Source organism: Poecile atricapillus, chromosome 13 (assembly GCF_030490865.1).
Source record: "Poecile atricapillus isolate bPoeAtr1 chromosome 13, bPoeAtr1.hap1, whole genome shotgun sequence".
NCBI classification, from domain to species: domain Eukaryota; kingdom Metazoa; phylum Chordata; class Aves; order Passeriformes; family Paridae; genus Poecile; species Poecile atricapillus.
In genome coordinates this window covers 17,906,599-17,925,419 of record NC_081261.1, presented here as the reverse complement: position 1 = coordinate 17,925,419, position 18,821 = coordinate 17,906,599, and the positions used below count along the sequence as shown (strand labels likewise).

At 54.5% G+C, this 18,821-nt stretch overlaps 1 protein-coding gene across 2 annotated transcripts in view; it reads left to right on the top strand.

The window, feature by feature from the left end:
• Positions 1 to 1,407: 1,407 nt before the first annotated feature.
• Positions 1,408 to 18,821, top strand: part of FGF18 (fibroblast growth factor 18) — a 65,124-nt gene continuing 47,710 nt past the window's right edge. Inside the window, exons 1-2 of one of the 2 annotated variants that reach the window (XM_058849130.1) lie at positions 1,408 to 1,670; positions 1,978 to 2,014. In XM_058849130.1, the coding sequence (XP_058705113.1) occupies positions 1,639 to 1,670; positions 1,978 to 2,014 (69 nt within the window). In that variant the 5' untranslated portion in view covers positions 1,408 to 1,638. Of the gene's footprint in view, positions 1,671 to 1,977; positions 2,015 to 16,033; positions 16,360 to 18,821 lie in introns of those variants that run through there. The other variant, XM_058849131.1, reaches the window with a different exon arrangement.

Genomic DNA, 18,821 nt, shown 5'->3' with positions numbered 1-18,821 from the left:
GGCATCTTGGTGAGCTCAACTCATAGGACTCAGGATGGTGGCTCTGATGTTCTTGGCCATGTGTGAAAACAGGTTTCAGCTGTGGCAAGGTGCCGTGGGACTGCCAGGACAGGGATGCATGGGGCCTCTGAGGCTGGTGACACCGGCAGTTGACAGCAGCTTGGAGTTTTGGGTTTTTTTAAAGCTTGCAGATCCATAGGACCAGAAGTGTGAAGTCTGTTAGATACATCACAGGAGTGTTAGTGCTGGAGGTTTTATAGTCCTTATAATAAGGACTTTCTTTGATCACTGTTTTAAAGCTTAATGTTTTCTGTGCCTCTTGGGCCTTAAACTATGGGCCAGAAAACCCTGTGACTTGATACCTGAAGGCTCCCCAGTGATGAACTCCACAGATTCAAGATGCTGCTTGGTTTGTGGCTGACAGTGCCGGGGGAGCAAGCACCTCGGTCCCTGCAGAGGTGGGAGCAGCTGGGCTCAACACGCTGCGCTGGTGCACGCTGTTAGTCGAATGGAGAATTTGGAAAGCTCGAGAGTTCTGAGCTATGGTTATGTTCTCACTTAATAAGGTGTTAACTGACGTTGGGTGCTCTTTGGAGAGTTCGGCTACGTGTGGAGGTTAACGGTTCCTGGCATCTTGTCTGCTATAAACGAGCTTTCAGACAAGAGGAAAGAGTTACCACGCGCTATCAGCGTGTGAAATTTTTTTCTTAACCTAAAGCAAGCCCCCCAAAAAACCAAAACCCCCCAGAGCCGGGGCGGAGGAAGCCTCGGGGCTGTCTCCGGGCTGCGGGGAGGCGGAGCGGCCGCTGGAGGGCAGGCGAGCCGTGCGGAGCGGGGAGCGCCGCGGGTGCCCGGCGCTCTGACCCCGCCGGGAGCGGTGCCGGCCCATGGACCGGGCCGCGGCTGTCCCGGCCCGGGAGGGGCCGCTCCGGGGCTCCCGGGGCCGCTGCCCCCGTCCGGGGCTCGGCGGGCACGGGACGCGCTCCCGGCGCTCGGAGCGAAGGGCGCACGGAGCCCGGGCACCGCGGCCACACGCGCCGGGGCGAGGGGCAGCCGGCCCGGGGGCTCCGAGGCCCTCGCATCCCTCCGTCGGGCCGGGGAGGGCTCCGGGGAGCCCGAGCCTGTCCCTCACCTACTCGTAAGAGGCGCTCGGGCCGGGCGGTGCCCGCTCCGCGCAGGCGGTGCCAGCGCCGGGCCCGCCCGGGCGGGTCCCGCCCCGCTCCGCTCCGCTCCGCTCCGCGCTATGCCGCCCGCCCGGAGCGCCGAGCGGAGCCCCGAGCGGGGCGCGGCGGCCGCCGAGAGGCTCCATCCGCCCGGCGGGGCTGGCCCGGCCCGGGGGGACGCGGGGGGGCACTTGCTGATGATCGGAAGTTACTGACAATAAGCACCTTCATCCCCCCAAAGGCGGAGAGAGGGAGAGGAGGAGGAGGAGGAGAGACAGGGGGAGAGGAGAGCTGATGCCTGACGAGTCACTCGGCGGAGGCAGAGCGGGCGGTACCACAAGTTCCCGGCGGCGCGGAGCGGCGCGGAGCAGCGCGGATCGGAGCTCGCCGGCCGGATCGCTCCCATGTCAGCGCGGCGGCGGGGGACTGCGCTCCGCTAGCGACCAGCCGCCGGCCAGCCGCTCCTCGCCCAGCGATGTATTCACTGCTCTCAGCCTGCACTTGCCTGTAAGGATTATGGCATATTTCTAAATAGGGTTTTTTTTGTTTTGTTTGTTTGTTTGTTTGTTTTTAATTTTTAAAAATATTTTTAATTGTTTTAAACTTTTATTCTGGAGGCTCCGGTTGCATTTTCCTTGCACCTAGGTGGTAATGGGGACCTGAGCCTTTCTATAAGCAGAGCATCGCTCTGAGCCCTTTAAAAGATTGCAAACAAAAACAAAGAAAAAAAAAAAAAAAGAAAAAACCCAACTTTAATAATTCTACCGCATCATTTGATCTTTTGTTGCTTTTTTTTTTTTTTTCTCCTCTCCAGATGTTTACATTTCCTGCTGCTGTGCTTTCAGGTACAGGTACGTGCCCTTTCTGTCCTCTCTCTCGCTTTTGGTTGTAAAATAGAAACAAAGGCGGCGTGCTGACCTCGAGTGCCAGGCAGCTTTGGCTGGGGCTTTCACTTGTTTCCCTTTAGTTTTTATCGCTGTATTAAACCGAGCCCCGCACCAGATGCTGGAGTGTCATTTGCCCTGGACCGGGGCTTCCCCTGCGCTCAGCTCCCGTTCCGTGCCGCTGTGCTCGGCCGCCGCTGCGGGCAGGGGTGCAGCCGGTGCGCCGGTAGCCTGCCCTAGCGGGATCCTCTGGAGTGCATTTGCCTGGCTAATGATGTGAGAGGGAGTGCTGGACTCTCCTTGCAGTGTGTTGATTGATGCACTTGCCTTGGAAGAGCAGGCGCTCTCCTGCTCGCCCTTTTTTCCCTTTCTTCCCGCCCCCCCCCCCCCCCACCCCCGCCTCTTTTTCTATTTTTTTTTTTCCCTCTTCCCCTCTTCGGGAACTCACTCCCAAAAACTGATGCTTTGAAAAACACAGGTTTTCCTAGCCAAGAGAAAGAGGCTGCGTGCTCCCTCCCCATTATTCAGTAGAACGCCGTCCAAGTCCGCTCCAGCCTTTGATCCTGCCTCGGCAGGAATGAGCAACACCCTGAGCGGGGCTCTGCAGCCCCGGTGCCCGCGGGGTGGGGATGGCAGCTGTCCCCGTGGCCACGGGGAGCACAGGGCTTTCAGCTGGGCGGCTGGAGCACACCCACCTGCGGGGCCGGGCAGAGCAGGTGCCGCTTCTCCGCTGCCTCCAGCCACCCTCCCGCCGGGGCCCGGGGACACTTGTGCCACCCTTGGCCCTGAGTTGTGCTTTGGCCGGGATTGCACCTGCTCACCCTCTCCGGATCCCCGGCGGAGCACGGGATGGTCCTGGACGAGTGCAGCCTTGGAGAGGGCTCCAGCCCTCTGCCCAAGCTGAAACCCGAACCAGCCCCATCTCCTGCTCTCCCACCCATCCAAAAAATCCCCCATCACATTTTTCTCCTCATCCCCTCCAAAAACTGCAGCTCGAACCCGACACCAGCAGAGCCTCCCCTGGTGGAGCAGCCTCCCCAGCAGGAGAGGATCCGCAGCTGTAAATTACCCTGCGGTTGGAAGGTGTTTGCTCTGCTTCTCGGAGCGTTTTTTCCAGCCCGAGGAATCACAGGCTGCGCAGCGCTCGCAGCGCCGGAACCCTTTGCTGCGGGGAGAGGGTTTTTTGCGCTTGTGCGGTAACTGAAGTTAATCAGCCCTCCAGCCCCCTTCCTCTCCCCCTCCCTTCGGTGCTTTTAGTGAATCAGAAAAAGTTTGGCTGGCTGCCTGGAAAGCACTTGCTAAAATCTGATCTCTTACTTCAGCAGCCTTAAAACAAAGTTATTGGCATTTATACAGTTGGAGCTTGCAGGCTTCCAAAGCAATAAAATAATAAAAAAAAAAAAAAAAAAAAAAAAAAGAAAGAAAAAAAGAAGAAAGCTCTGTGCTCTGGTGCTATTAAAACCATACTTGCCTCCCTTTCGTGCTGATTTTGCAGCATTTTGGGGGCTGTGAGGTGGGATGGCCACGCTGGGCTCTGTGGAGGTGTCCTGGCTGCGGCTGGAGGGGCGGTGGAGCTCGCTGGGTGTCACACACAGAGCGGAGCTCCTTTGGCGATTGCTGTGGGGAGCCAAAACATTAGATTAGTCGTACTCGAGGGCCTTCGAGTGAGTGTTTACAGTATTAATGGTAGATGAAAAGATGTGAATGCTGTAAGTTTTTATTACCCATTTTGTTACACTTTTTTTCTGGATTTATTCATGGGATTACATGTTTTGAGCCTGAATGGGAGCGAGGGATTATAGGATTTCTTTAATAATGATCAGTTTGGGTAGAAGTTAGCCTTTGGTGAACTGGAGTAAATTAATGCATCACTTAGGTTTAATATTTATTTAGTCTAAAGGAAGTTGTTTAGTTTTGCTTAAAGGGCTCTGTGTTGTATTGGAGAGATTTAAGAGCTCCTGAAGTGGATTATATTCTAAGGCTGCCTTTTGCCCTGCGTTCAAGCCGTGATCTGCAGCTTGTCCCCTGTGCTGGTCTTACAATTACTCTGCTCTGCTGCTGCCCGGTGCCCGTGGCTCTGCGTGCAGAGGTAGCAATCCCTCCAGCATGTGTGAGGCTGGGGGGATTCTGGGACACAGCAGCCTGGTTTGGGTGTGCTCTGTGTGTCCTGGTGGCCCCTCGTGTGTGAGGGCTGTGGTGTGTTGATGTGTGAGCTGCTTCAGTTCTCTGTTGGGGGCTCAGCTCTGGCCAAAAGCTTTTTCACAGACCCCAAGGCCACCCTGCAGCCGCCAGTGGGTGATGGGGCAGGTGTAGCATCTGCTGTGGGCAGGTTGTGGCAGCACAGGGAGGTGTTCCCCAGCCCTGGCCACAGACAGGTTGGAGGGTTGGGAGTTTCCAGGAGCAGGATTCAGACCCCTGGATGAGTTGGACTGCTCCAGGGCTTTGCCATCGTGTGACATTTTCACCGAGGAGCACAGGGACTAACACATGCTGTACAGAGGGGTGCACTGCTGGAGTGTGGGTGCAGCACAGCCCTGGGAGCAGCCCTGGACCTCACAGGGCTGCCTGGAGGACAGGTCATTCACCAGTCCCTTCCCCTGCAACAACAATGCCCCTGTCCTCTTTTCTTCTCTTGCCTCTTAGGAAGCCGCTGGGGTTGCTGCAGTTCCAAAGCAGGGACACTGGATACCCTCACAGACCCTGGAGACATTAATTTATTTATGCAGGTTGTTCTTAGGGATGCCCTTTCGCTGATGGTTACTGAGCTCTCCCTCTATCACATCCCTTTAGCATTCTTCGGTTTATTCCCTTACCTTTTCACACTTCCAGGAACAATTTCTCTTCCGTGTGCTTTTTCGTTCTGTATGGCCCAGAGTGCTTTTGGGTTTGGCTTTGGAGTCAATCTCTGCTCTTCAAGCAGATGAGAAACCCCAGAAGCACCTTGCAGGCTTGGAGAGGATTGCCCCATGCTGTGCTGGCTCTGGCAGCACCAGTGATCCTGAGGATAGCAAGTCTGGGGACATGGGACCTCAGAGGGCCTCCTCTGCCAGAGCAGGTGGAGGCTGGAGACAGCTTCAGTTTAAGTTCAGCAGTAGGATCTGAGGTTCTGAGCCCTGCCCTGGTTTGCAAGAGCTTCCATCTCTTCTGTCCCTGAGCCACCTCGAGTGCCTGGGCAGGCAGAGCACAGGAGATGCCAGCATGGGCTGCCCTGGCTGTGCTGCAGAGCAGAGGGTGGTCCTGCCTCAGCCTCTTCCCTGCCTGATAAACCTCGCCGTGTTCTCCTACATGGACTGCATCTGTCTTAGATTATGGAGAGGTCCCTGATAGGGCCAAATCCTTTGCTTTTATGGCTCTTGTAGGTTAAGATCCAGCTTTGGAATCTGATCCAGAAGCAAACAGGAGGTCAGAGGAACGCACAAGGCAGAACTGGGCTATTTTCACATCTGTTGGTGTTGTGTAAGAGGAAGGCTGCTGTGCGCCATGCCAACAGCAACTTATGTTTCTCCTAAGCTCCTGTGCAGCGACAGACAGTTATTGTTTGGGGCTTTGTAAAGCGAGACACGGAGAAGTGTTGCTTCCACACGTTCAGTGAGCCAGATCCTGCGGTCTGGCGAAGCCACACACAGCACATGTCAGAGGCGTGAGCCTGCTGAGCAGCTCCCTCCCCTCTGCTCCATGGCCATCCTCCCTGGGACAAGCAGGATGGGTGTGAGTGCCACCAAATGGCTCTGGGGATTCACTGTGGAGAAGCCAAAGGAGGTCCCGGTCACAGCCCGCCCAGCTCGCCTTGCCTGGCTCCTCTTTCTGCGGGTGTGCAGCAGCTGTAGAACCACAGCTCCCTGCCTGCCCTGCCCTCGCCCTCCCGGTGATAGCAGCAAAGGCAGGGTGCTGGACTCTGTGTCACCAACAAGGTTATCCTCATGTCTGCCCTCCCTGCGGATGGGCACCCACCTGCCTTTGCCTCCTCGGGGGGCACAATGTGTGTCTCAAGGCAGCACCAAGGTGGTGTGTGCTGCCAGGGATGGAGCTTTGAGCATCCCCACGTTCCTCCTGGAGCACTGTGGGATGGGGCAGGGCTGCTCCCTCCTCGTGGTCAAGCCCTGCGTGCCAAGACTTGGTGGGGCCCAGAGCCCTCAGGCTGGGTGATCCTGTGCCTGCCCTCTCTGCTCAGCCTGGATTGGGAACGCCACGTCCTCAGCACAGCATCCCTGCGCCAGCACCTGCCCCCTGCTCCACGAGGGGTGAGAAGCCACGCTGAGAAGGACAGAATATGGCAAATGTGGTCTGTGGAAGGCTGGGCAGCTCTCTGTTGATTTTTCAGACTGCACCTGCCTTGGTTACAGGGACTAGGCAGTGAGAAGACCAGAGAAACTGTGTCAGCAAAGCCTGAGCTAATGAACAGAGGAGTTCAGCAAAGTGGAAGTGCATGGCATTGTGGGCTGGAGTTGATGGGATGGTCCCTGGCTCTGGCTCCGTGCTGTGCTGGACTCCCGGTGGTGGATGCAGCTCCTGGTGGTGTGGCTCTGCTGGCCTGCAGGGGCAGGGTCCTGCTGCACATGAAATCGTTTGTTTCAGATTCAAATACCCTTGCTTTCCAGGAAACAAGCATGTGGCTTGCCACAAGGGATTTTTATTCCCTACTGCTGATTCATTGCACCAGACTATGAAGTGTTGTGTCCTGAATCTGCCCTGTGTATCTTGCTTCTGCCTCCTGAACTTTGGGGAGCTCGGGCTTGTGGAGGAAGAGGAGACTCGCTGGAGCAGCTGCCTGGGCTGGAGCAGGGGAGCCGAGTGAGGGTGGGCTGGTGCTTGGGCTGATGTGTGCTGGGGCTCTCCCAGGGACAGGGAGGCTCGGTTAGCTGGGTGAGTGTAGCTGTGGCTCTTGCTCCTACACGGATGGGGATGTGCTGCTGTGCCCCACTCTGGGCTGCCTGCCCTGGGCACTCTGCCTTGGCTTCTCATTGGAGGTCCCCAGCCCTTCGGAGGCTGAGACAGGTTCTCTGCCACAAAGCGCCCTCAAAGACATTTAGCAGCAGGATTTGAAAAGCTGTTTCCAGATTCTTACCCCCCAGCAAGGCTGACACAAAGGTGAGCTGCTGCAGCGTTTGGGGGCTTGGTTTTCTGGGTGTGCTGTGGCAAGGGGCAGCAGAGGAGAGCTGCTTGGGGGCTTTGCTCTGCACCCTGTGTGAGTGCAGTTTGCTTTTCCAAAGCTCCAGAGAGGTGTGAGGTGCTTCAGAGGAGCACAGATGGACAATGACACTTTTGAAGAGAGTGCCTGAACCATGAGATTCAGATTTTAATTGGATGCAGTGTGGTGGTTGTATTGTATTTTGGTTTTGTATTTTCCTTATTGCGCCTGACAAGTGCAAAGCTGGGTGGAGGCGAGGGGTGCAGGGTTCGGAGCGGTGTGGGGTTCTGAGAAGTGCTGGGTTTGGAGCAGTGCTGGGTTTGGAGTGTGCTGGGATTCACAGGAGGAATTCCTGCCCAAACTCAGTTGTGCTTATAGAGCAGCAAGGTGGGAAAGAAAAGAGCAGAATGGGCAAAGGATGGCTGTGCCTGAGCTCTGCGGGTGTGGCTGGGATGTGGGATGCAGCTGGTGTGGGACTGACTGCTGAGCGTGGCAGGAGGCTTGGGGAGGATGAGCAGCACTGGGGGGCTCGGGCAGCCACACTGAGTGTTTGATTTTGCTGTAAACTGAGAGCACCGAGCTGCTCAGCCGGGCCAGCGGATACCTCCCTCTGCCGTGGGAGGTGAGCTCAAGAGAGAGACTCCCCTGGGACTGAAAATCATTATTTTGGATCTATAAAGCTACTTCCCAGATCTTTTGGAGTATTTTTATGTATCTCTTCCTTTCCTTAGGACTCTGTTTTGCTCTCTCCTCCCTTGCAGAGTTGCTTTTGCTTTGCTTTTCTACAGATTTGGATACTTTATTACAATAAGTGCAGGTGAAAAATGTGTTCATGGAAAGTGATTTAGGAAGGGAAAAGAGGAATGGCTGCTGTTGGTGCCTGGACAGAGATGGGGATGCCTGCTGCCAAGGTCCCTGCCTGGGGTCTGGGAGCTGCTCTGGCCCTGGGAATCCTGGGGTGGGTTGTGCTGGGGGAGTCGGGAGCCCTGGGCCCAGGGAGGCACCTAAATGCCCTCCTGAGAGATGCTCTGCTGCTGGGAATGGCCTTCCTGTGCTCAGATGCTGAGACCAGGAGGCTTCCACCTGGGTGTTTGTGACCTGGCAGGTCCAGACGTGATTGTTATTCTTCCTTCCCTGGGTTTTTGTGTTTTGATCACCTGCTGTGCCATAACAGCATGTACAAGCAGAAATTATGCAGAGCAGTGCAATGTGCTGCCTACCTGGCATGTCGCCTCTGTGTCCTGCTACCTCTCCAGATGTCCGTGGAGGATTAGGCATCCGGCAAAGCAGCTGGAAGGAAAGTAAGAGAAAAAAAAACCCCAAATATAAAAGACTGTCTGGCTCTGCCAAAGTATTTCCCTATTGCCATTCAGCAGCCTCGCCTTAGCATGAAGAGAAAGAAAGGGGAACAGAGAGGAAGGAGGAGGCTTAGCCTGTCATGGTCTGTGTGTTTCCCTTTGTGCTACCTCCTCACAGCCCCAGGGGCTGCGGTGGGTGGGAGCCGACGTGCCAATCTTCCCCCTGCAGGGGCTGGGCTGTGTGGCTCTGTGTGGCTCTGTGTGGCTCTGTGTGGCTCTGTGTGGCTCTCTGTGGCTCTCTGTGGCTCTCTGTGGCTCTCTGTGGCTCTGTGCCCCCGGTGCTTCCATGTGGGGCCGTTCCCCGTTCCTCTATCTCAGCCCCTGCCTGCTGTGCCCACGCAAACAGCTGCATTTCACAGATCCAGGTGGCAGTGCCAGTGCATCCTCCTCTTTGCAGCCTCTGCTCACACCCTGCTTGCTGTGCTTGCTTTTTCATGGCATTACTGCCTTGGTTTCATGGCATTTCCTGGCCTTTTCATGGCGTTTCTGCCTTGGTTCTGTCACAGCCAGGAGGGCCAGAACGCCTTTAGCCTCTGGAGCTGAGGGGGCAGAGCAGCCTCTGGGGATCTCCTGCTCGGGCTCCTGCTGGGCTGCTGCTGCTGCCAGGGGCCAGCGTTGCTTTGGAGCCTCTGGGAGCAGAGGGGAACACCTGAAGCTGTGGCACTGGAGTAAAAGGCCTCAGGTTGTGCCAGGGAAGGTTTACATGGGATGTTAGGAAAAATTTCTTCAACAAAATTATTGTTAAGCACTGGAAGAGTGGAGCCATCATCCCTGGAAGCGTTCAGAAGATGCCTGGATGTGGCACTCAGGCATGTGGTTTAGCCGTGGGCCCGGCAGTGCCAGGTTAACAGGTGGATTGGTGATCTTGGAGGATTTTTCCAACCTAAATGATTCTGTGATAGGAAGTGAGCAGTGGGGAATGGCCCAGCATGTCCTGCTCACTGCTGTGTGGCTGGTGATGACAGGAGATGGGGCAGAGTCCATCCCAGGCTCACCCACGTGGAGATGGAAGAGGGGGCAGGCTGGGGGTGCTGGCACTTGCCCCAGGCAGAGCCAGAGCCCCTGTGCTGGCCAGGCTGTGGGACTGGACCTGGAAATCTGAGGGGAAGCAGGCTGGCAAGGGGTCCAGTGTGCCCTGCGATTCCTCTGCTCATCTTTTCAAATCCAAGTGGGTGCATGATAAATCTTGGTGGAGGCCCCAGAGAAGTATATATTGTGTGGATATAAATGTCAGGATGCAGCAATTAAGAATGGATTGCTCTTACTACAAGGTATTCCCAACACTCCTTAATGCTCCCAATTCCTTTTTCTCCTGCTACGTGTTTCAAATCCCATTTTTCCTGCTAGAATACTCTTTGGCATAATTTTGAAGGACAGCTTGTTAAAAAGATTTTGTAACTATTGGAATACTCTGAGCTGCTCTTGCACAGAAATCCAGAATTAACAGAAAAATATAGGGAATGGTGGTGAGCCTAGTCAGTGGCTGTGTGTAGAGTGTGTGCTGGGTGTCTGTGGGCATGGCTGCTGGCACAGGAAGCCCTGGGAATATAAATTAGAAAGTGGCGTGAAGGACGTTTTCGATAGAAAGGCATTTTGCTGCCTCTCTGATGCTTTTCATCCATCTGAGGAGAGGGGTGCTTTGGAAAGCTGGCAGTGCTGTGAGCACAGGGACAGGGGTCTCTTCCTTCCCAGGTAATCTCCTGGCACGGCTGCAGCGCTGCTCCCGCCAGAGCGCCGGGCACAATCCTGATCAGAGAATGCTGTTTCCTTTCCCGAGCTGAATTCCAGCCATAGGTGGGACTCACCTGGCTTGTAGGAACGCGGGAACAGAGATTGGAGCGTGTGCTCCATCTCCAGCCAAGCTCTCCAGCTCTCAGGGGAAGCTGTTTGGCCCCGTTGCTCTCAGGCCGGACGGTTCCGCTGCCGCAGTCCCGGAATTGATTATCTGTACCCGAAATGATGATTTGTGCAGCACAGCTCTGTGACCCCGCCAGGACTGGGGACAGCCCGGCCAGCTGACAGCAGAGCGGCAAGCAGCCCCAGCAATCGATGGGAAAGCAGCAGCTCTGCTGCAGGAACAGCTCTGCAGGGACAGCTCTGCTGCAGGGACATTGCTGCAGGGACAGCTCTGCTGCAGGGACAGCTCTGCAGGGACAGCTCTGCTGCAGGGACATTGCTGCAGGGACAGCTCTGCTGCAGGGACATTGCTGCAGGGACAGCTCTGCTGCAGGGACATTGCTGCAGGGACAGCTCTGCTGCAGGGACAGCTCTGCTGCAGGAACAGCTCTGCAGGGACAGCTCTGCTGCAGGAACAGCTCTGCTGCAGGAACAGCTCTGCAGGGACAGCTCTGCTGCAGGAACAGCTCTGCAGGGACAGCTCTGCTGCAGGGACAGCTCTGCTGCAGGGACAGCTCTGCAGGAACAGCTCTGCAGGAACAGCTCTGCAGGGACAGCTCTGCTGCAGGGACAGCTCTGCTGCAGGGACAGCTCTGCAGGGACAGCTCTGCTGCAGGGACAGCTCTGCTGCAGGAACAGTTCTGCTGCAGGAACAGCTCTGCAGGGACAGCTCTGCTGCAGGGACAGCTCTGCAGGAACAGCTCTGCTGCAGGGACAGCTCTGCTGCAGGGACAGCTCTGCTGCAGGAACAGCTCTGCTGCAGGAACAGTTCTGCTGCAGGAACAGCTCTGCAGGGACAGCTCTGCTGCAGGGACAGCTCTGCTGCAGGGACAGCTCTGCTGCAGGGACAGCTCTGCTGCAGGAACAGCTCTGCAGGGACAGCTCTGCTGCAGGAACAGCTCTGCTGCAGGAACAGCTCTGCTGGCTGCTGCAAGCACACGACACCTTTGTCCATGGAGCAGGCAGTGCTGCTGGCTTCTCTGCAATTAAACCTGCAACTCTGGAGCTGGGCCGTGGCAGCCTGAGCCCAGCCTGTGGGGACAGGGGGGCTCTGTGTGTGTTTCCAGCAGGGTTCTCACAGCTGGAACATCTCCGGCTGGAATGGAGGAGTGAAGGCAGCTCTGGCCAGCACGGAGAGTCTGCCCTGCTCATCAGAGAACCAGAATGGTTTGGGTTGGAAGGGCCGTGAAAGCCCACCTCATTCCACCCCTGCCACAGCAGGGACACCTTCCACTGTCCCAGGCTGCTCCAAGGCCTGTCCAACCTGGCCTGGGACTCTTCAGGGATGGAACATCCCCGAGGCTGCTGGAGGTCCAGGAGTGTTTGGACAGCACCCCCAGGGATGCACAGGCTGAGATGTTGGGGTGTCTGTGCAGGGCCAGGGGCTGGAGTGGGTGATCCTGAGTACCTTCAATTCAGAATGTTTTGTGATTCTCTGGGCAATCTGTGCCCGTGCCTGACCACCTCTGAGGAAAAAACTTCTTCCTAACATCTAATCTAAATCTCTCTTCTTTTACTTTAATCCCATTTCCCTTTGTACTATAATAAATGGGAGCAGTTTGCCAGCAAGGCAGAGGGCTTGCTTTGTGCTGTTTATGTTGAAAGAGTAGGTAATAGGAATTTAATTGCTGTTTAAATGTAGCAAACAAGAAAATGGAATTTATTTGCTCAGCTTTCATTTCTGGGAGCCTGATTTCCCCAGCGTGCACCATCACCATATATGCCTGGACACTGAGCACCACCAGGTTCAGTTGTGGGGTTTCACTCCCAAAGGAAATTTGTGCAAAGTCTGGCCTGAGCTCAGCAGGGCTGAGCTGGCAGAGCTGCCTGTGCTGGTGGTGGCCCAGGGGTGGCACCTGGGGATGTCTGGACGAGGCACGGCACCTTCCATCGTCCCAGTGCTGTGTGTGTGGACGCTGGTGCCCCAAAGGAAGGGCCCTTGGGGGATCCCCAGCTCCAGGCCACAAGGTCTCATGTCTGTGTCTGCCAATGTTTGGCCTGAATCTCCCCCCAGCAGCATTTTCCCACTGCTGGTGACTGGTGATGGATGGAGCAAAATGTGTGGGGTTCTCCCTGGTGCCCCTGAGCTGTGCAGGGATGCAGCAGCCCACACCTCAGTGATTTTAACACCACTTTATTTTTTCCCCTATTTAAAACGTTTCAAAAATAGATTTATTTTCCAAAACTGTTGAGAATTGTTTCCTGAAAATGGGAAACCTGCAATCTAAATTAATACCAAATGAGACTTTTCCCTAACTCAACAAAGCAGAAAGATAAGAAATCCTATTTGCCTGGCGTTTGCAGTGTAAATATTTCCAGACAGAACCGTGGCTAATAGAGATCAGAACAAATCTTCTATTAGAAAACAAACCCTGCTTTTCTTTTCTGGCCCTCAGCTCATGTTTGTTATATGGGATCCTGAAGGCAGATTGACAGCTTGGTTTGGATTAAAGTCAACACATGGTTGATGCCATATTTTTGATAAGGCTCAGTAGTAATCTGATTTTTTTTTTTCCGGGCCGTCTTTAGTACGTAAGCAGCAGAACTGTCCATTCGTGGGAATATTTCCTCAGTGAAGCTATTGAGGAATTTATTTCTGGAGGGAAGATGAAATTACTTGTTTTAAAAATTCCTAAAATCCCAAGTAAAGTTGAAATCCACCAACTGGAAGCTGTAAGCTTGATGTGATCTGTGGAAACTTAAAGCTATTATTAACTGATCTAGAGAGTGTTTTCTTTAAATATCTTTGGAAAGCAGAGAGGAGGAGACTGGCTCATGCAGGGGGAGCAGAGCAGGTCCCTGTGCTTTACCACCAGCACCCAGTTCCGACCAGCAGGAGCAAAAACTGCCACCATTTGCAGCTGTACATGCTTGTGAGCTCAGGCTTCTTCATGGGAACGACAGGCATTGCCACTGGCTGCTGGTTCCCTCCCTGGTGTGTCCCAAAAATGGCCTTTGGCTACCCTTGGCCCCTTGGGTACAAACAGCTGTGCACTTGTATGCTACAGATTTATCCTGTTTATATATATTCACTCTCCAGAGCGAGCATCTTCTTGTCATTACTGTTTCTCCTAGGAAAAAGGTGGGAGAAAATGAGAAAAATTTGGAATGGGGAGGACCAAAGGAGGAATTGCTCGCTGCCTTTGTGCCTCAGCAGCTCTGTGCCTGGAAGCCTGGCTGCAAAGCTCTAGGTCTATCCTCGCTGGAGGATGCAGAGAGCTGTTTTGGCTCATTCTGTGGCCACCTCCATGTCTGATGCCAGTGTGGAAACTTCCAAATGGGGTTGTTTTGTCAGGGTGAAATGGATTCCAGAGTTGTCTTTGGTGCTTGAAGGTAACTGGTGCTGGCAGGACCCGTTGGTGATTGCTCAGTGCTAGAACTGGGCACTGGAAAAGCCCTGACTTGATGGTGAGGCTGAAAGCAACTGAGAAACCTGTGCCAGCTGTGTATTAACCCCCTAGAAAATGCAGTCAATGGAGCTGAACGTTGCCTGCATCTGCGTTCACTTGAAGCTGCCTCCAGCAGCAGGCTGTCCCCAGCCAGGGGCTCAGGTGAGCTGTGCCCAGCTCCTGGGACGTGTCGTGGGCTGAGGTCCCTGTCCCCAGCGAGGGCTTCCCTGCATCCCTCTGTGCCAGGAGAACCAGGGAGCTCCAGGCTCGGATGGAAAATGTGTGTTTGCACAGTTAGCATGGCCCCTTCCTTCCCTGGGAGCAGAGCGCTTTATTGATTTCTGCAGCCCACTCACCCCCACCTATTCAGCAATAATGACCCTTCCACCCCCCCTCTAAATCATCCCAGCCTGCCTCACCCGTAAGCCCTCTAATCTTTTGGGGTTGTTGTTGGTATTTACGCTCGTGGAGGTTTATGATCTGTCGGCACTGGCTGCTGAAATGCTTTATTTGTCCATAGGCTGGGCCACACAGGGAGCGTCCTTATTCTGGTATCATGTTCAGGATGCTGTAGTTATGGGTTGTGTCAGCACTTCCATGCACAAACCTTGTTATTCAGGGCTTTTGCAATTCTGTGGAAAAGAAAACCAGCAGCCTGGCATGGTGAGGGGAGGCTCGGAGGCACACATGAAAGCCCAACAACCCACTGCCCATTTAGGGATTATTAGATGGGCAGCCTCTTTCCTTGAGGAAAATTGCCAAAACCATCCTCCTCCCTGGTTTATGTTGTGCAAAGAAAACCCTTTTTTGTGTGCTTGTCTTGGGGTTGGATGGGGAGAGTGCAGTGAGGCAGGACACTGGCTGGGATCCTCTCTGGATCTTTGGGAAACAAACCTGTGGCTGGGGCAGAACAGAGCTGCCTTCTCCTGGAACATGAGGGTGTGGAGGGCTCAGGAGCTACCCAGCCCCGGCCCACAGCCCTGGGAACAGCAGGTGATGGGGTTTATAAATGTGATTTATGGCCCTGTTAGTGCAGGAGCTTGCGGGATTATAAATTATTTGGAGATTTCTTGATAATAGAGGGAGCATGGTGTAAACAGGAGAGGTAATAGGGCTTGAGAATGTATTTCAAAGTGGTTTTGGGGAAGGAGAAGTTCTGAGTGCTGGCAGGTATGGGGTGATCCTGGCTGTGCTGGAGGAAGAGCCTTTACAGATCAACCCAGCCAAGATATTTTTTATTTCTCCCTCTTAATGCTGATGGGTTTTGTGGGTGCTCCATGGGACAGAGTTCATAACTTGGAGCAAAAATGCTCGTGGAGCCCTTTGGCCTGGAACAATGGGCTGGGGTTGGCATCAAGGATGCCTTGTGCAAGCAGAATTGATTGGTCCTCAGCAGGAGTAGGCAGTGGTGAAGCATTGAGGAAGCTGACAAGAAAGATGGAGAGACAATTTGCAAGGTGATGTCGTGCCAGGACAAAAGGGAATGGCTTCCCACTGCCAGAGAGTGGGAATATTAGATGGGATGTTAGGAAAAGCGCTTCCCTGGGAGAGTGGGCAGGCCCTGGCACAGGGTGCCCAGAGCAGCTGGGGCTGCCCCTGGATCCCTGGAAGTGCCCAAGGCCAGGCTGGACATTGGGGCTGGGAGCTGCTGGGATGGTAGAAGGTGTCCCTGCCCTGGCAGAGTGTGGTAACCAGGTGATCTTCAGGGTCCCTTCCAACCCAGGCCATCCTGGGATTGGTTCCTCAGGAAGGGGCCTCTGTGGCAGCAGGGTTGTCACAGAGGGAAATCAGGCTGCCAAACTGCTGCTCGATCCTTTTGGTAGCAGGTAGGGGCTGGTGTGAGTGGCAGGGACTCCTGAGGAGGCCCCTTCCCCTTGGCGCCATTCCCACAGAGGGTCCCTGGGTGTTACCTTGTCAGAATGGGCAGGAATGGAACTGACTGGAGTTTAGCAAAAGATTTCCAGAGAAAAACTTGGTAGGTTTTTTTGAAAAAAGAGTTTTTCAAAAACTCTGCTTGATGGAGGAAAGAGACGTGGGCTCATTCAGTCAGGTCCCAGGAGTCTCTGTGAATTGGCTTTTAGAGAAGCCACCTCTCACCTGAGGCCGGTGCTTGGGAGCTGCTGTGGGGACCGTGTTTGGCCAAGTCTCTGTTTTCTTTGCAGATGCAATGCAAGAAGGTATTTTGTGAGCCCTGCCCTGCCCTGGTGTGCACTGCTCGGCAGTTGCCGTGTTTTACCCTAGAGGGAGTTGCTTTTCTGCAGTGGGAGCAGGGATCTGTGTTCCTTGGAGGATGTCAGGGGACCAGATGAAAGGAGCTCCCAGGATAAGCACTGGATCACTGCTGAGGTGCTGCCCCTGCAAATGTTTATTCTCTTATGGGGAAGTTGGTCTTTGATGACCTTCCATCTCCTTCTGGTGGCAGGGTTTTCCTGAGTATCTCTTGGGTTTTCTGGATCTTGTGTCTTTTCTCCTGTTTTTGTGGAGGTCTCGACTGGGCTGGTGTCAAGCAGAAGAGCAGAGATGTCACCTTGAACCTGGCAGGTCCGTGTTTCAAACTGACATTTTAAGTCCTTGTGGTGAATAGCTCTGCCTTTTTCCAGGTTTTAGGAAATGCCCGACCTGTTTCAGGGTTGCAGGCTCGGGGTTTCCACTCTGCCCTGCTGCTGTGGCCAAACGGGTTTGCAGCAGGAGCATCTGCCCTGGGGAGAGGGGAGAAAAGGTCAGGAGTGCTTTGAACCTGGCAGGTTTCTCAGTAATTGGACTCAGGTCTCACTTGATGAGGTGAACAAATTGCTGGGAAGTATTTTTAGTGGGGCGCTGCAGCTTTTGTCCCAGGAGCACCCCGCTGGGAGCTGTGCCCTGGTGTGCAGGGAAGCCCCAGCGCTGTGGCCATGCGGGCTCCTGCAGCCCAGGGTGAGCAGCAGAGGGTCGGGGACAGCCCGTGTGCTTGGCCCCCAGCCTGTGCCCCTGTGCAGAGCCACCTGTGCTGGGCAAGGTTTAACTCCTGCCCAGCAGGGCAGGTCATTTTGGCAGGAGAGCTTTCTGCTCCCAGAGAAGAAGGTGCTTTTTGTTAAGGTAGTAGAGGCAGTTGTAGCGTGCCAAGCTCCCCGGCCCATGGTTTCACAGGTTGGGGCTGTTCTGCAAAATCTGTTCAGATTTCTTTGCAGCGACATTGATGCTGTGAGGAGGGACGAGGACATGAAATGACTTCTGAGGAAGCTGTGTGCCCTGGTGGGAGCAGGGAGGAGCGGTGGCAGCAGCACGGAGCCTCACAAGGATGCGGGGTCCAGCGTGGCCCACGTGAAGTGTGAAGGACGTGGCCACGGGTCAGTGGAGCCCAGGGGACGCGGATGAACACGGAAACTTCCTCTGGAGCACAGAGAGCACCCCGTGGGGAGATGAGGTGCCAGAGCTGGAGTGGTCACATCTGTGTGGTGTCAGGTCAGCCCTTCCAGCTCTGACCTCCCTGGCGAGCCCCGGGCAGCGGCGCGGGGAGGCGGCACTCGGCCGGGTGCAGGGGAAGTCACAAGGACCACCCAGTTCTGATAAGGGCAGTTTAGAAAGGAAGGGGAAGGTTGTGAAAAGAGGGGCAAAGGGGCACAAAGGGAAGAAAAAACCCACCCCACCGCCGAACAAAACTGAAGATCAAGACTGCTGTTAAACACACTGCCTGCGAGGGAGGTCTCACCGTGCCTTTTCTAATCTAGAGCCAGCCAGGATTGTATTAACAGCTTCAACGCAATGGAACAAATTAATCCCTGATGTAATTGAAATCGGTGAGGTCTCACAATAGGTGAGTTTGACCCAGTGGGATAGAAATAGAACAAGTATTGGAATGAAGGAGTGAAACGAAGTCACACTGTTCAGCCATTGGTATTTCATTCCTAGAAACAAAGGCCAGACAAATGCAGAGAATACATGGCTCTGCTGGGCATGGTTGAAAGCTGCTCAATAATATCAAGCTTTGAAGGGATATTTCTGTGGGGAGAGGAAGTATATAGCAGAGATATAACAAGCATTAAAAAAGAAAAAAAAGACAAAGAAAGAAAGGAAGAAAGAAAAAGCCCTGCTTGCTCCTTGCCTGATGGATAGTGTGGTAAAATAATACCAGCTGTTAACTAATAACCACCATCACCATCATCACCATCAAGATACATCACAACTGGAGAAAATTAAGAAAAAGAGTTAAGGTCTAAACTGTATTTCCAGAGACTCAAGCTGTCAAGAGCCCATGGCAAGCTGTGGCATCCTGCAGATCTCCCTCAGCTGAGGTTTGCTTTGGTCAACACAGGTAGCAGGAGCTGGTCCCACTGGGGAAGAGCTGCCTTTGGGCAGAGGGAGGGGGCTCAGCCTCGGCCCCTGCAGCACCAGGGCATGGCTCAGGGGCACGGGGGACACCGGGGCTGCCTCGTGCAGGCAGCTGGGCTGCTGCTGCTGGTGGTGACACTGCCAGGGATGTGTCTGGGTGCTGCTGGCAGTGACCTGCTCCCAGCCGCTGCAGGGGGAGATGAGAGGCTGGGGGTGTTGGAGCCCCTCTGGGAGCTGCATTTTAGCAGCAGTCTGGTGCTGGGCTGTGCTGTGGGCAGTGCCATCCTGCCTGCAGCTGGGCTTCTCCAACTCCTTCATCCAGGCTGAAGCCCTGCTCTTCCCCAGGATTAACCATTTCCAGGGTGCAACAAGCTTAGGATCCCACCATCTCACAAATGGTGCATTTTCACAGTTCTGGCCATGGCTCATTCTACCATCAAAAGCAGAAACAGTTTTCTTGAAGGTGGCATCACCTTTCTCTAGAAAATGGTCAAATACTGACTGATGGGCCATAAAACATTCATTTCCTCAAGCTCTCAGGTTCCAATTTCTTGGCACACCCTCCAGCCTCCCTCCTGGTTTCATACCAGGCTCAGTAATGCTGTGCCTGCCATCCCAAGGCCAACAGATGCGTTGCTTTTGCAGTGGTGCATGGCTTGCACAGCTGGCGGGGCCATGGAGCTGCTGGAAGTGTG